Raw genomic sequence first — 16,337 nt, 5'->3', positions numbered from 1 at the left:
GATAAATTGTTCTATCCAGATTGAAAAATTGACCAGTCCATTTAAGATACTTACTGGTTTTAAAGGTTTTAACTTAATTGGTTTATACAGAATTTATTTTAGTTTGATTGTGTACGAAGCTATAAGTTTATAGACACAATTTCTAATCAGTTCCTGGAACCAACCAGTACTGAGCAATAAGTATAAAGTTTCTTGCTGAAGGCATGCGGCTAGATTACTAGTCTGAAAATCGGCTGTGCTGCCACATTTGAACTAAATTGCTGAATATATTCACTTACAGTGAGTAACAAGAGAATATATTTCCAAGTTTTCTAAGGTAAACAATCCTCTTGTGATAGTAATGGGGATGACTAATTTATGTATATTACACATTAATTTTATGAGCATTTTTTTTCTTTTGTTGCTTTTTGTGTGTTATTATAAGTGTATCACATTAACCCTTGTATCACTTGACAAATTGCCATATACTCAGCTGGAATTTTTTGGTAACAAAAGTGACAATGGTTTTTTGAGACCATTTTTTTTATTGTAGTCACATTAACTACTATTTTGTATCTTGTTATGTGCAGGTTTTCTAGTTAATGGATTATAAATGGAAGAAAATATGTTAACAGATTGTGAAGGATATATTTTCAGCATGCGATATTGCTGTATAATGGAGATATGGGGATATAATTGATGTAGAGATATTTCCAGCATATAACCATATATAATTATGAGTTAGCAACAGTGACTAGTATTTAAACAGCCTCACCTGAACATCTCCCTCATTAGTATCACATAATATGAGGCGCGTCACGACGAAACCAACATAATGCGTTTGCGACCAGCATGGATCCAGACCAGCCTGCGCATCCGCGCAGTCTGATCAGGATCCATGCTGTTCGCTTACAGACCCTATAACAAGTAAAGAAACTGATAGCGAACAGCATGGATCCAGATCAGACTGTGCGGATGCGCAGTCTGGTCTGGATCCATGCTGGTCGCAAACGCACTATGTTGGTTTTGTCATGACACGGCTCATATATAATTACCTTGGAATGTCATATATTTCATTGTGAGGGTGAGACAACACTATGTGGAGACTTGAACATCCTAGAGGGTTTATATTCATAGTTATTTTGTCAAATACCACATGCTATGTGTCTTAAATATCTTCAATAATGCTCATTTTATCCCTTGACACTCCTCTTTTAAATAGCTCTTAATTAAATTGTATCTTTATTTTCAATAAATTTCTGAGAGAATAAATGTTAAAATGATTCATTAGCGTCCCTGTTGCTTCATTATTACACTCTGTTAACAGCTTACACTACAGCTTTTTGATTTAAACCAAGAATTTTTAAAGCCACACCTGGTATGGTACATTTAAAGAATTGGGTTTTCTCTGAACTGAAAAAAATCTCACTTTTTCATGTCACTGGCTTCAAGTACAAATAATACTGTAACGTTATAATAAGATCATAATATGGTTTATTCAGTGTTTGGTTATTTTGTTCAGGTGTACACATGTTATGTTTGTTAATTTTTTTCAAGTGAACAAGTTTTATGTTTGATTTGTTCAGGGGCACAAGTTTTATGAATGATTTGTTCAAGTTTTATGTAGACTACATTAAATGCTTGTTTTATTAGGTGTAAGAGATTCGTGTTAAATTTGATTCAAAGGTCATAAATTTACAAATTTAATGCCAACTCAATAAATCCTTACCCCTTGAATGATTTTCTAAAGTTTTGGCTCAAATGTTCACAGGATCAAAATGATGTGCAGAACTCATGCCATGACTGTGCTGCCTCAAGGTCATCACCATGACTCATGTAAACCCATGAAGGTCAAATCTGACAATTTCCTGTCTGCTCTATAAAACCGATACACCATGATATATTTTCTATAACTTTGCTCAAATGTTCATTCCAACAAGGTGCTCTTAAGAACCCATGTCACTGCTGTGCCAGCTGAAGGTCAAGGTCACCCCTGAAGGTCAAATATCAGATATTTTTGTGACTCATGTTCACACTATAAATTCTATTTACTCTCTAATTTTTTGCAAACTTAGCTCAAATGCTCACCTTAAAAAATTATGATAAATGGACCTACATAACATCCTGTGTCTGAAGGATGGTCGGGATATTGGCTAAAATCCTGTGTCTTAAGGATGGTGAGGATAATGGCTAAAATCCTGTGTTAGGGATGGTGGGGATATTGGTCAGTTCTGTGACACTTCAAAAAAAAATTTCAGGTGTTCAAGTGTACATGTGTTAAGTATGTATATTTCTTCAGGTGTACATGTGTTATGTATTTTATTGTCTTCAGGTGTACATGTGTTATGTATGTTTATTTCTTCAGGTGTACATGTGTTAAGTATGTATATTTCTTCAGGTGTACATGTGTTATGTATGTATATTTCTTCAGGTGTACATGTGTTATGTATGTATATTTCTTCAGGTGTACATGTGTTATGTATTTTTATTGTCTTCAGGTGTACATGTGTTATGTATTTTTATTGTCTTCAGGTGTACATGTGTTATGTATTTTTATTGTCTTCAGGTGTACATGTGTTATGTTTTTTTATTGTCTTCAGGTGTACATGTGTTAAGTATTTTTATTGTCTTCAGGTGTACATGTGTTAAGTATTTTTATTGTCTTCAGGTGTACATGTGTTATGTATTTTTATTGTCTTCAGGTGTACATGTGTTAAGTATTTTTATTGTCTTCAGGTGTACATGTGTTAAGTATTTTTATTGTCTTCAGGTGTACATGTGTTAAGTATTTTTATTGTCTTCAGGTGTACATGTGTTATGTATGTTTATTTTTTCAGGTGTACATGTGTTAAGTATGTATATTTCTTCAGGTGTACATGTGTTATGTATGTTTATTTCTTCAGGTGTACAAGTGTTTAGGTGTTGATGTGGTTGATTCAGCATTTGAAGGTTACAATGCCTGTGTGTTTGCATATGGACAGACTGGCTCAGGGAAAACATATACAATGATGGGACCCCCAGTAAGTACTCAATACAGATATTTGATTGTATAGTAGAATGTAACTTACATTAGTACTTAAATGTTTGTATGTTTTTCACCAAATTTAATTCCTATTTTATCTACATAATCAAAACCGAGATTAGTAATATATAAAAAAATTCATGAAAATAAATCATTTAGTTGATTTCTGAGATGACTAGAATTTTTGTTAATCATAACATTCCTGATGATAATGTTTTGGATAATAGTTTTGATGATGATACATGTACATGTATGTGTGGTAATTATGATCACCAAGATGATGATAATGATGCTTTTGATTGATTTGATCATCTTTTGATAATGATGGTGGTGATGGTGATGGTGATAGTGATGATGATAGAGTTGATGATAAAAAACATGATGAAATAAGTAATGATATTGATGATGAAAATGCCAATAAGTATATTGTTGATGAGTATGTTAATATTGATGATGATTGTTATTATTGTGATGAACATGCTAATAATAATAAAATGATGATATTGCTGTTGGTAAAGAGTATGATGTACATGTATTACAGGATGATGTTGGATTGATACCTCGTATTTGTCAAGAATTGTTTAACAGAATGACTGATCATGAGACAACAAGCTACAGGACTGAAGTCAGGTATATACTTATATCAGATGATGAACATCTGTATTGTTATCTTGTATAACATTTAATTGGTTTTAAGTATGATTTTTGTACCTTGATTGGATATAGAACATTTGTTACATTTTTGACTTTCGATCATAAGACATTACATGTAGTTTCGTATCCTACTTGGACTCTTAAGTTATCTTGTTGCTGGAGGTTATCAAACATGTTATTGGTGGTGTTAAAGGAAAGTGGTTACAAATATGACAACAGTTACTAGTTGTATTAATATTGTTTGTATTGCAATTTAGAAAACAATAGCGCATAGTACATGTATGTCTAGATGAATATTCCAATTGAACTTAATTGTCAAAGACATGATATATCTAAGATACCCTTTTCTGTAAATAAGAAGTATACGACTGTATTTATTACTATTTTTCAGTTATTTAGAAATATACAACGAGAAAGTTCGAGATTTGCTCAAAGTTACAAACACCCACAATGTTGTCCATAATCTCAGGGTTAGAGAGCATCCAAAAGATGGTCCCTATGTCCAAGGTTTGTTTAAACTTTATTATAGTAAAATATTTCGCCTAGAAAAAAGAATAAGTTAAAAAAAAACACCCAAAAGCATCTTAAAATATGAACTTTTCTAAAGCTATATCATCTATTGTATATAATAATACCTACATGTAGACATATAGAGAATAACATGCTACTGTCTTTTGATATCAATTTTATCAGGCGAGGCTGATATGGCTATTTGCTTGGGTTCAAACACTGTTAGGGACCTGTCATTGTTTCATATTGCAAGATAATTTACTTGCTCTGTACTGGTTGGTTCCAATTTACTTGCTCTGTACTGGTTGGTTCCAATTTACTTGCTCTGTACTGGTTGGTTCCAATTTACTTGCTCTGTACTGGTTGGTTCCAATTTACTTGCTCTGTACTGGTTGGTTCCAATTTACTTGCTCTGTACTGGTTGGTTCCAGGATCAGTTTGGAAAGTGTGTCTATAAGCTTTTTCCACAATCTGACTTAACTAAATTCAACACAAACCAAATATGTGATATCAGTTATTTAATGTATATTTCAGGTTTATCCAAGTATATTGTTCACAGTTTTGGAGAAATACAAGCGTTAATGCAAAAAGGAAATTCTGTCAGGTAGAATTCTTTTTAATGATTGTAATGCTCTACTATACTGTCTCTATAAAAGGGACATTCTGAAAATATTACTATTGGCTTAAACTTGAAGACATTTTAATTTTTAAAAAATTCATTATATTCTTCATTAATATATTGTCCCCCTTGAAATGGTCTTGTACACTTATGACGTTGCTACAATCATAATTATAACATATTATTTCCAGCGTTGATTTCTGCTATATTCGAAGTGATATGACAGTGGCCTTCATTAGCTACTTTAGTCCATGAAAATACTGATAAATTGATGCTGCAACATTTTCAATTTTATTACAGGACTTCCTCTATAAGTATTTTAAAAGTGTTTCAGATAACAACATTGTGTGTTGTGTGCCCAAGCTCTTGACTTTCTTTAGATGGTTCCACAGTGAAAGTTAAAATGAAAACTAAAGAAAAAATGCTTCAAAAGTACTGAAATAATAGTTTTGTATTTTAGGTTTAATTCTGTCAAACTGCCTGATATTGATATATGATTGTTATATATATATTACAGAACAACTGCATCAACCAACATGAACGATGTTAGCAGTAGGTCACATGCTATATTTACTATTGTCTTTACTCAGGTATGTTATATTATATATCTATACCTTATATCGAAATTATTTATTGCCGTCTGCTAGTGGTTCCCGCCCATTTTACTTACAGTTATATATTAGTAGTATGTAGTAAGCTAGTTATATAGTTCATTGAAACAACACATTTATCCTGATTAATTCATTCAGTACACATTTCTAAATCAGAAGCAGTAACCTAATGGTGGCACTGAATACAGGCAATACTGGACTGGTAATTACCTGATTAATTACCTAATGGTAATATGATGAAATTTATCCAATTGTTACTAATTTTTTCAATCAACAACAACACTTCTTTGTAATCTTATAGAACTGTTTCACTTGTATCTTTATACATCTGTCAATTTATTCATCAATAACTCACCATTAATACTTCTGAGGCATTTTTTTAAAAGTCTTTACATGAAATTATGAGTTACTTATGAAACATATTGGTTTATGAGAATTGAAAATATAGTCAGATGTGCAATAGATAAACATAAGCATGATTTGAAAAAAGATTAACATGCAACTTTATTAAAAATGATAAACATACAATTTTATTTAAAATGATAAACATACAATTCTATTTGAAATGATAAACTGGGTCATTATAAAAAATTGAATAAGGATTAAAAAATTAAAAAAAACTATTAAGGGACCAAATAATTTGACTTTTCAAATTTAAAAATATGTTTGTTATGAGTCTTTCATTAAAAAAAACCAAAAAACAACAAAAAAAAAACATATAAAGCAAGGAAAAAAATCATTTTTGAAAAAAGTCAAAGTGAAGGTAATATGTCAGAAGTTCATAAGGATCAGTATGCTAATAACAAGGTGTAAACTGAAAGAAAAACATCAATTTGGTATTTGTTGGAAATATAGACTGCTGTGCTTTTTACAAGTGATCAAAATGGATATAATAACAATAATGTGGATATATTTTAAAAATACATGTGTCCTATTACATGTATAAAATCCAACTAGTGTAGTGAAACCTCTGTGACTTCAATGAGTCATTGAAGATCTACAATCAATTGCTCTATCACATACTGTTTGGTTTGAATACTTTGAAGATTTAGCATAATTTTATATGAGGAACCTTTTTAACTAGGTTGTTAAAGATTGCTGACCTGTCAGTGATCTGATTAATGTATTAATGTATAGAATGGCATTGAAGGTCTTCCGAGAAATTTAACCTAAAAACTCTCCTCTCCCTATCTAATCTATATATATATAACCTATATATCAGTTGCCACACATCATTATATATTGTGTGTTTGTATATCATTTTTCACACTTCATCATATATATCATATGCAACACTCCATCATATTGTGTATTTATCAGTTGCCACACTCCATCATATTGTGTGTATATCAGTTACCACACTCCACCATATTGTGTGTATATCAGTTGCCACACTCCATCATATTGTGTACATATATATCAGTTGCCACACTCCATTATATTGTGTGCATATATGTCAGTTGCCACACTCCATCATATTGTGTGTATATATATCAGTTGCCACACTCCATCATATTGTGTGCATATATATCAGTTGCCACACTCCATCATATTGTGTGCATATATATCAGTTGCCACACTCCATCATATTGTGTACATATATATCAGTTGCCACACTCCATTATATTGTGTACATATATATCAGTTACCACACTCCATCATATTGTGTATATATATTATACAGGCAACTATAAAAGATGGTATACCTAGTGAAAAGATGAGTAAAGTTCATCTAGTGGATCTGGCTGGAAGGTACATCTCTTCTTTATTCCTTGCTGCCTTATGTAGTGTTTGCTTGCTCTTAACTATTTACTTTACAATAATTCTATCTATTTGCTTTACAGTCTTAGCTTTTAGAAACAATGTTTTTTTGATACAACACTATAAAGCTTTTATAAATAAGTTTATGTGAAGCTACTCTCTCTCTCTCTCTCTCTCTCAATGCTTTATTTATTTGAAGTCTTGTCTTGCTTTGAATTTGGAATTTTATAATGTTAATTTAAAGGATTTCAAATAAGCAATGTTTTCAGATTGGAATTATATATGTTGTTTATGAAGAGGATTTCAAATTAGCCACACTTTCAGTTTGAAAATAGTTGGTTTCAATATCAGACTGTTAAAATCAGACAGACAACACTTGAAACTCAAATCAGATTAGACAAATGTTCATATTGGCCTACTCCCATACTGTTAACATATGCAAATCTTTACATATTAATGTTAAGAGTGATTAATGTAAGGTTGTGACACAGCCCAAGCTCTGAACTCTGAATGATTTACTTGTTAACCAGGTTTTCCGAAGGAAAAAACTGGTTATTAGATTGAGGTATGTCGGCGGGCGGGTGGGCGGGCGGACGGGCGGGCGGGCGTAACAATTTCTTCTGTGCGCAACTCCTCCTACATTTTTCAACGGATTTTGGACCAAACTTTCACAGAAGCTTTGTCATCAAGTGACCTGGCGCATATTGTCGGGGTTTTGTGATTGGATAATATTTGACCTAATTATGGCCCTTTGTTTTTTTTTTCCTTATATAGAATATATAGTGAATAATTTCTTCTGTGCCCAACTGTTCCTACATTTATCAATGGATTTTGACCAAACTTTCACAGAGGCTTTGTCATCTAGTGGCCTGGTGCATAATGTCGGGGTTTTGTGATTGAATAATATTTGAACTAATTATGGCCCTTTGTTTTTTTTCCAATATAGGATATATAGTGAACAATTTTCTGTGCGCAACTCCTCCTACATTTCTCAACGGAATTTGACCAAACTTTCACAGAGGCTTTGTCATCAAGTGCCGTAGGGCATATTGTCAGGGTTTTGTCATTGGTATAATATTTGACCTAATTATGGCCCTTTGTTTTTTTTCCTTATACAGATTATATAGTGAACAATTTTTTACCATGCGCAACTTCTTCTTCATTTCTCAACAGATTTTGACCAAACTTTCACAGAGGCTTCGTCATCAAGTGCCCTGGCGCACATTATGGGGGTTTTGTGATTGGATAATATTTGACCTAATTATGGCCTTTGTTATTTTTCCTTATACAGAATATATAGTGAAAAAAAATTTCAGTGCTGAACTCCTACATTTCTCAACGGATTTTTTTCAAACTTTCACAGTAGCTTTGTCATCCAGTGCCCTGGTGCATATTGTCGGGGTTTTGTTATTGAATAATTTTTTATTTAATTATGGCCCTTTGTTTTTTTTTCCTTATACAGAATATAATTATAGTGAACACTTCCTCTGTGGCAATTCCTCCTACATTATTCATGTATTACATTGCACATAGTTACATTGTTTGTTGCTTGTATTTGTATTTCAAATACAACATATTTATCTACAATGGTGATAATTGAAAACCTGGTTTCATGGCATTGCCATGTTTCTTGTCAAATGTGTTCTAGAGCAACTGGTAGAAACTTGTAGAAATAGAGTATTTGAAATCTGTGTGCTTTATAACAGAATTTTGGAAAAGTAGTTCTTGGCTCTCAGAGAGGAAATGAAAAAAGAGTCATATTGAAATATATTTTTTATCTTTTTAGTAGAATTAATTTAGATAATAGATATTCACAAAGATTTTGTAACATTTGTCTACATGCATACGCTCCCATCAATACCCCTTCACTTCTTGTTACAAATACTTAAATATACTTAATAGATCTACTTAAAACTTTTTTTTAACTTTTACTCATATGTTCATTGGTATTATTTATAAACAATTTAAAATTAATATTTAAACAAAAGTTAAAATAAAATCAAGATTTGATACTTTTACTTTGTATAGTTTTATGTAGATGTATAACTATATAATTATTTGTTATAATTACATGTATATAGTGAGAGGGCTACTGCTACAGGAGCAACAGGTCAAAGGTTACGTGAAGGAGGAAGTATCAATAAATCTCTTGTCTCTCTTGGAACTGTTATCAAACAATTAGGTGAGATGTTAACATGTATTGTTTCCTATGTTATAAAAGATATACATGTATATATGTTCCTTCATTTACTTATAACTGCATGCCTTCTGGCAAGCCAAAAATCAGGAAAATCAACTGTGAGAAAAACAAAGATTTTTAAAAAAGTAGAAATATTTGCAATTCAAGTAATGATTGACATGTTATATGCAGTGTCAGTAAGTGACTGATTTTGAAATAGTCATGCAGTAAGGGTTATTTTTGCATATTCTGACATTGACTTGGATTAAATGTGCCGTTTTCAATGTGTAAATTTCTTTCTTTGTTCAGTTGACAGTATTTTATTTCTTAATACATTTTCAAAATTTTCATGTAAAATAAGCATGAATCTGGAAGCTGCTTTAAGTTTTAATCTTAAAAAAAAGTATTCTTTGTGGTAAAACATTGAAGTTTTGATTTTTCTGTAGCCGAGGTATCAGAGAAAGGGTTGAGGGCTGGAAAGGGGCATTTCATTCCATACAGAGATTCTGTACTCACATGGTTGTTGAAGGACAGTCTAGGTGGAAACTCTAGAACTATCATGGTTACAAGTAAGTCAATTTGCTTTAATGGCAATCTTATTAAAAAAAACAACTTATGTATGGTTGAACATTAATCAAGAGATCTTAATGAAAAATAGTCTTACTCAAGTTTGCCTACTGGAGATCATTGGTTTTACTCTTCTGTCCGCCTGTATTTGAAATAACACAAGGATCTGCAGCTAAGATCTTTCATTACCTGTAGAAGTTATCATATGACCTTTACAGGGTTAATTTGGTTATGTGGTCTGCTTTCAAAGTTTGAATTTTTAGCTCACCTGTCACAAAGTGACAGGGTGAGCTTTTGTGATCGCTTTTCGTCCGGCGTCCGTCCGTCGTCCGTCCGTAAACTTTTACTTTAAATGACATCTCCTCATTAACCACTAAGCCAATTTCATCCAAACTTCACAGGAATGTTCCTTTGGTGGTCACCTTTAAAAATTGTTCAAAGAATTTAATTCCATGCAGAACTCTGGTTGCCATGGCAACCGAAAGAAAAAACTTTAAATATCTTCTTTTAAAAAACCATAAGAGCTAGAGCTTAGATATTTGGCATGAAACATTTTCTAGTGAGTGTCTAGGAAGTTTGTACAAATAAAAGCCCTGGGGTCAAAATTGGCCTCGCCCCGGGGGGTCATTGATTTTCCCTATATGCATATAGTAAAAACATAAAAAATTTTTTTTAAAGAACCCAAAGAGCTAGAGCTAAGATATTTAGCATGAAACATGTTCTAATGGGTGTCTACCAAGTTTGTTCAAATAAAAGCCCTGGGGTCAAAATTGGCCCACGCCCCGGGGGGTCATTGATTTTCCCTATATGCATATAGTAAAAACTTAAAAAATCTTCTTTTAAAGAACTCAAAGAGCTATGGCTAAGATATTGAGCATCAAACATGTTCTAATAGGTGTCTACCAAGTTTGTTCAAATAAAAGCCCTGGGGTCAAAATTGGCCCCGCCCTAGGGGGTCATTGATTTTCCCTATATGCATATAGTAAAAAATTAAAAAATCTTCTTTTAAAGAACCAAAAGAGTTAGAGCTAAGATATTTAGCATGAAACATGTTCTAATAAGTGTCTACAAAGTTTGTTCAAATAAAAGCCCTGGGGTCAAAATTGGCCCCGCCACGGGGGTCATTGTTTTTCCCTATATGCATATAGTTAAAACTTAAAAAATCTTCTTTTAAAGAACTCAAAGAGCTATGGCTAAGATATTTAGCATCAAACATGTTCTAATAGTTGTCTACCAAGTTTGTTCAAATAAAAGCCCTGGGGTCAAAATTGGCACCGCCCCGGGGGTCATTGATTTTCCTTATATGTGTATAGCAAAAACTTAAAAAATCTTCTTTGAAAAAACCCAAATAGCTAGAGTTAAGATATTAAGCATGAAACATCTTTTAGTGAGTGTCTACAAAGTTTGTTCAAATAAAAGACCTGGGGTCAAAATTGGCCCTGCCCCGGGGGTCATTGATTTTCTTTATATGTGTATAGCAAAAACTTAAATCTTCTTTGAAAAAAACCCAAATAGCTAGAGTTTAAATATTAAGAATGAAACATCTTCTAGTAAGTATCTACAAAGTTTGTTCAAATAAAAGCCCTGGGGTCAAAACTGGCCCGGCCCCAGGGGTGTCATTGTTTTTAACTATATGTGTATAGTAAAAACTTTTAAAAAATCTTCTTTTAAAAAGCCCAATGAGCTAGAGCTTAGATGTTTAGCATAAAACATCTTCTTATGGGTGTCTACCAAGTTTGTGCAAATAAAAGCCCTTGGGTTAAATTGGCCCTGCAACGTTGGGGGGTAGGGGTATGGGGGTTGGGGGGGGGCTATATACAGGTGAGCGACCTCAGGGCCATCATGGCCCTCTTGTTTTTTCTCATGATGTCTTCATCATTGTAAAGAACCAACCAATGAATAAAAAAGAACTGTATGAAAAATGTCAAATTTTAGTTGTAATAAAGAAATGTTATCTATATTATATTGTAGCTATATCACCTGCCGATGTGAACTATGCAGAGACATTGAGTGCCCTCAGATATGCTAATAGAGCCAAGAACATTATCAACAGACCCACTGTAAATGAGGTATCCTTGTTTATATACATGTCTTGTGTTGTTGTGTTGAATAGTCATCATATAAGAACTTTAAATACTATTGTTGATAGCCATTTTTTTACAACGTGGCTTACTGCCGTAATCCGGAGTGAAAACTACCACCACCATCACCACAATTTTTTTACAAGAAGGTGATAAGGTGTAACACAGTTTTAATTTTATTTGGTAGAAAGGCATTGATTTTATAAACATTGAAAATGAAAAATATATTTTTGTTAATTAAGATCTGTTTAGGATTTTCATTTTCTTTAATGTGTAAGTTCCTTGTTGGCAAGTTAATATTTTCATTAAAATGGCATAAACGTTCTAGTTGTACAGCTAGTAATGTTGTTTATTTATGTAAATAAATCTGTATAACTACTTACCTTGTGTTATAGGATAAGAATGTGAAGATTATACGAGAACTGAGAGAGGAAATAGAACGTTTGAAAGCTATGGTTGGTGGCGATATTGTAAGTACCAGAAACATATGATATGTTTACATGATTAACACCTGACAGATATTGCCTAGATCAAAATCCACCATGTGAATGAGTCATGTGATTTTGTAGAGTTTTTATTTTTTAAGTGACACTATAAAACTGAAAAGATATATACCGTTGAGTTCAAACTAAAGTTCCCACACTTGTACACATGGTGTGCACAAGACCTGAACTAGAAGTGCACACCATGTGTACTTCTAGTGCACTAGACCAAATGCCTGGACAGGGTGACACTTTATTGGTTAAATGGATTATTGCATACGATTGACCAGGGTAAAGTCATATACATTATTAATATTTAATGTTATAGGTCTTGTTCTTTTAAGAATATTATGTCATTTGTTTCAAGTTTTCGTAAAGAAATTTGTCACAGCACCTTGTCACCAGCATTTTATGACCCAAAAAAAATTGTGTTAAAATCTGCATTAAAACTAAAAACACACCTACAAATAAACACAAATTTCTGACTTTGCCGGATGATTTTTGTAGTGACTGTGGATTCCATGAACTTATGTTTAGTGATGCACAAAGTCAGATTATGATTATGATTATCTTATTACCAGCTTGCTTTTACAAAATAAATTTGCTGTAATGTAGACAAGTATATATTAAGTCAAGGGAGGTAACTAGAGTCATAATTTGTGACTGGCATAACAATTAGGTCATAAATCCCTGCAAGCTAATTGCTCAGTTGTATATTCTATATTTTAATTCTATTCTTAGCTATTTACAAGATGTGTGGTAGAGCACTTTTTATATACCATAGACTAAGTTATATAGTAAAATTGTTGTGATTAGTAGATCATTTAACGATCACAATACTTAACCTGTAATTGACTTGTTTATTGTACCCTTTACAAGTTTAGTTTATCAATTGAATATGTGTGATTTGAGGTCATGACCTTCAATTTGACCTTGATGACATGAATCTTCTTTACTATATTATGTTATTATATTACAGGATAGTATATCAGCACCTAAAGTGAAAGAGAGGCTACATGAAAGTGAGGCTAGAGTAAGTACACAGTGATCATGTAAATATGGTAATTTGTCAAATAATTGATTAAACCTGTATGACAAAAAATTAATTAAAATGTTCCTCATTTATCTAATTATAATCAAGTGCCTGGCAATTTTGTAATAACAGTCAAACCTGAGATATAAGGACCATCTCTGTAATAAGACCAAATTAGAAGTAACAGCATGGCCCAGTGGTTAATGCATCAGACTAGTTTTGTAAGGGTCACTATCTGCATGGGTTCGAACCCCATCAGTGACAAGCCCTTGATACCTTTAGTTAAAAAAACTTTACACCTATTGCTCAGTACTTGTTGGTTTCAGAACAAAAAGCTTCTTGCGCAAGTGAAATAAAATAAATTCTGTATAAGCTAAGACCAAATTAAACAACATTTTGTTCTTTAGTTCATTAGAGTTATTAGATAATCATACAAAATTTGAAATCATCTTCACTGTATACTGTGACACAATAATGTTAAATTTCCACAAACTTTGATGTGAAAAGAATGTATGTTGGGTAGTACTATCTCTGAATTAATATGTGATAAAGTATTTCATTTGTATAAATATCATGTTGTTTTTTTTTTAAACTGAATGAAACTTAAAAGTACTTTACTCTAAATAATGACATGTATACAATGTAGCAATTTTTCATGGAATGTTAAATTTTGACATAAGTCTAAAGTGATCTGTTTGAAATGTTTAAAAAATATAATGAATGTTTGTAGATGAAAGTACTGACAGAAGAATGGAGTGAGAAATGGAAAGATATTGCAAATATACTAAAGGTATATTTTCTTCTTTAGATTTTTTGCTCGTAGAATATTTAACTTTGGGTCATTTGAATTTTTGAAAATATTTGTGTGTTGTATCAATTGATATAGCAGATAGATCTCCTTGAGAATTAATTAATATTAAGCTACAGGTATTTTCGAGTTTCAAAACATGGTTAATGAAAAAATAATTCTTATAAATTCGATAATAAAAGTCACATAATTTAAAACTTTAAATTATAGCAACGTAATTCTTATTTGACTGAAGATCATTGTTTCTACCTCCCTTTCTGATAATATCTGGAAAAATGCATGAAAGAGAATTTAGAGTAATTTCCTTGGCCAAATATATTTGAAAGGAATCCATATGACCTTTATGCTTGACTTGCTAAAATTGCAAGTTAATAGCTTTTGTTACCTGTATATAACTATACCTGCCTCACATCTCCTCAGTTTGACCAGGCTCTATACTGTAGGTGTATAATTATAAGCATCTAGAAAGAAAAAGAAGAAAATGTACATAGAAAGAATTTGATGTTTAATTGGAAGTACCTTAAATAATAATATGACTATTTTAGCTTTCGTTTATATGCAATAAGAAACTTTAATATGTTATGATATTAACAATGATATTACAGGAGCAGGGTACTCTAGCGTTGAGGAAGGAGGGTGCTGGTGTTGTTCTGGACTCAGCGTTACCTCATCTTATTGGTATAGATGATGATATTCTCAGTACAGGCATTATGCTGTTCCATCTAAAGGTTTATATTAATTCATATGAGCCGCGTCATGACAAAACCAACATAATGGGTTTGCAACCAGCATGGATCCAGACCAGTCTGCGCATCTGTGCAGTCTGATCAGGATCCATGCTGTTCGCTTACCAACCCTATTACAAGTAGAGAAACTGATAGCGAACAGCATGGATCCTGATCAGACTGCGCGGATGCGCATGCTGGTCTGGATCCATGCTGGTCGCAAACGCATTATGTTGGTTTTGTCGTGACACGGCTCAAATATATATTCTGTACTTCACTTCAGTGTTGTTATATTGTTCTAGACCTTCTGATTCAGTGATTTCAGTACTTTAGATATAATTTGAAGAGATATTTTCAGAGCGTTAAAAGTTTCATTAAAACTCAATTAGACCCCAATCTAAGATAAATTTAAGATACATGTATCAAAGGTGAAGCAATCAAACACTGTGATAAGAATTATGCTACATGTATATAAATGAATGTATATATTTATACAGGAAGTAAAAAAAGGAAAGGGGGAAGAAGTGATGCTATCACCAGTAGAAAAAGGTCCAGTGTACTTTATTTTATCAAAATGTTTTTTTTTACATAAGGGCCCTTTACATACGTAATTATTTTTTTTTGAAATGAGGGGCCTTTATATAACTTTAACATTATTTTTTACATAAGGTGGCCTTTATATATCTATGAAATTATTTATGCATAAAGGTGCCTTAATGTATCTTGAACACTAGTTAGTACATATGGGGGCCTTTTTATGTAACATTATTTGATACATAAGGGGCCTTATTGGTCTAATGGTTACAGTCACTGACTTTGAATCTCTTGCCCCTGACAGCTTAAGGTTCTAATGTAGGCAGAGTTAATTTTTCATTATGTGGGAAATTATCAACTATTACAGGATCATTTGGTGGTCTATAATAAAATTGAAATACATGTAAAGCACAGGAGGACTCCTTAGGTTTTCTTCCACCAGTATAGTTGGAAAGTCACCATATGATTTTTATAGTGTCAGTGTTGATAGATTGTACATAAATTGCATCTTCAAAGTGGTATATGTCCACCACAACAAAATAAGAAAGGAAATGTGTGGGATTAATATCTGAGGGGACAAATGTTCTAGAATCCTCTATCCAGATTACCTCTAAGTACTGATTCTTGAAATATAGTTGGCAGAGTAATTTGTAGGTTTGACATAAATGAGCAATTCTTTGAAGTTGAATTTCTTAATAATTTCGGTACATATTTTGTGTAGAAGTTAACTATAACCAGGTCACTGACATCAGTCATGTTTAAATGATCAATG

At 32.3% G+C, this 16,337-nt stretch overlaps 1 protein-coding gene across 1 annotated transcript in view; it reads left to right on the top strand.

The window, feature by feature from the left end:
- Positions 1–16,337, top strand: part of LOC132745353 (kinesin-like protein KIF16B) — a 42,276-nt gene that overhangs the window by 5,432 nt on the left and 20,507 nt on the right. The window contains exons 4-16 of the mRNA XM_060734253.1: positions 2,883–2,999; positions 3,543–3,631; positions 4,047–4,162; positions 4,700–4,769; positions 5,302–5,374; positions 7,080–7,147; positions 9,238–9,338; positions 9,782–9,904; positions 11,874–11,971; positions 12,379–12,453; positions 13,445–13,498; positions 14,229–14,288; positions 14,912–15,122. Of these exons, the coding sequence (XP_060590236.1) occupies positions 2,883–2,999; positions 3,543–3,631; positions 4,047–4,162; positions 4,700–4,769; positions 5,302–5,374; positions 7,080–7,147; positions 9,238–9,338; positions 9,782–9,904; positions 11,874–11,971; positions 12,379–12,453; positions 13,445–13,498; positions 14,229–14,288; positions 14,912–15,122 (1,255 nt within the window). The remainder of the gene's footprint in view (positions 1–2,882; positions 3,000–3,542; positions 3,632–4,046; positions 4,163–4,699; positions 4,770–5,301; positions 5,375–7,079; positions 7,148–9,237; positions 9,339–9,781; positions 9,905–11,873; positions 11,972–12,378; positions 12,454–13,444; positions 13,499–14,228; positions 14,289–14,911; positions 15,123–16,337) is intronic.

The sequence above is a fragment of the Ruditapes philippinarum genome, unplaced genomic scaffold, assembly GCF_026571515.1.
Source record: "Ruditapes philippinarum isolate M1 unplaced genomic scaffold, ASM2657151v2 ctg996_1_1_1_1, whole genome shotgun sequence".
Classification (NCBI taxonomy): Eukaryota; Metazoa; Mollusca; class Bivalvia; order Venerida; family Veneridae; genus Ruditapes; species Ruditapes philippinarum.
The sequence above is the reverse complement of the archived record's forward strand: the minus strand, read 5'-3'. Positions and strand labels throughout refer to the sequence as shown.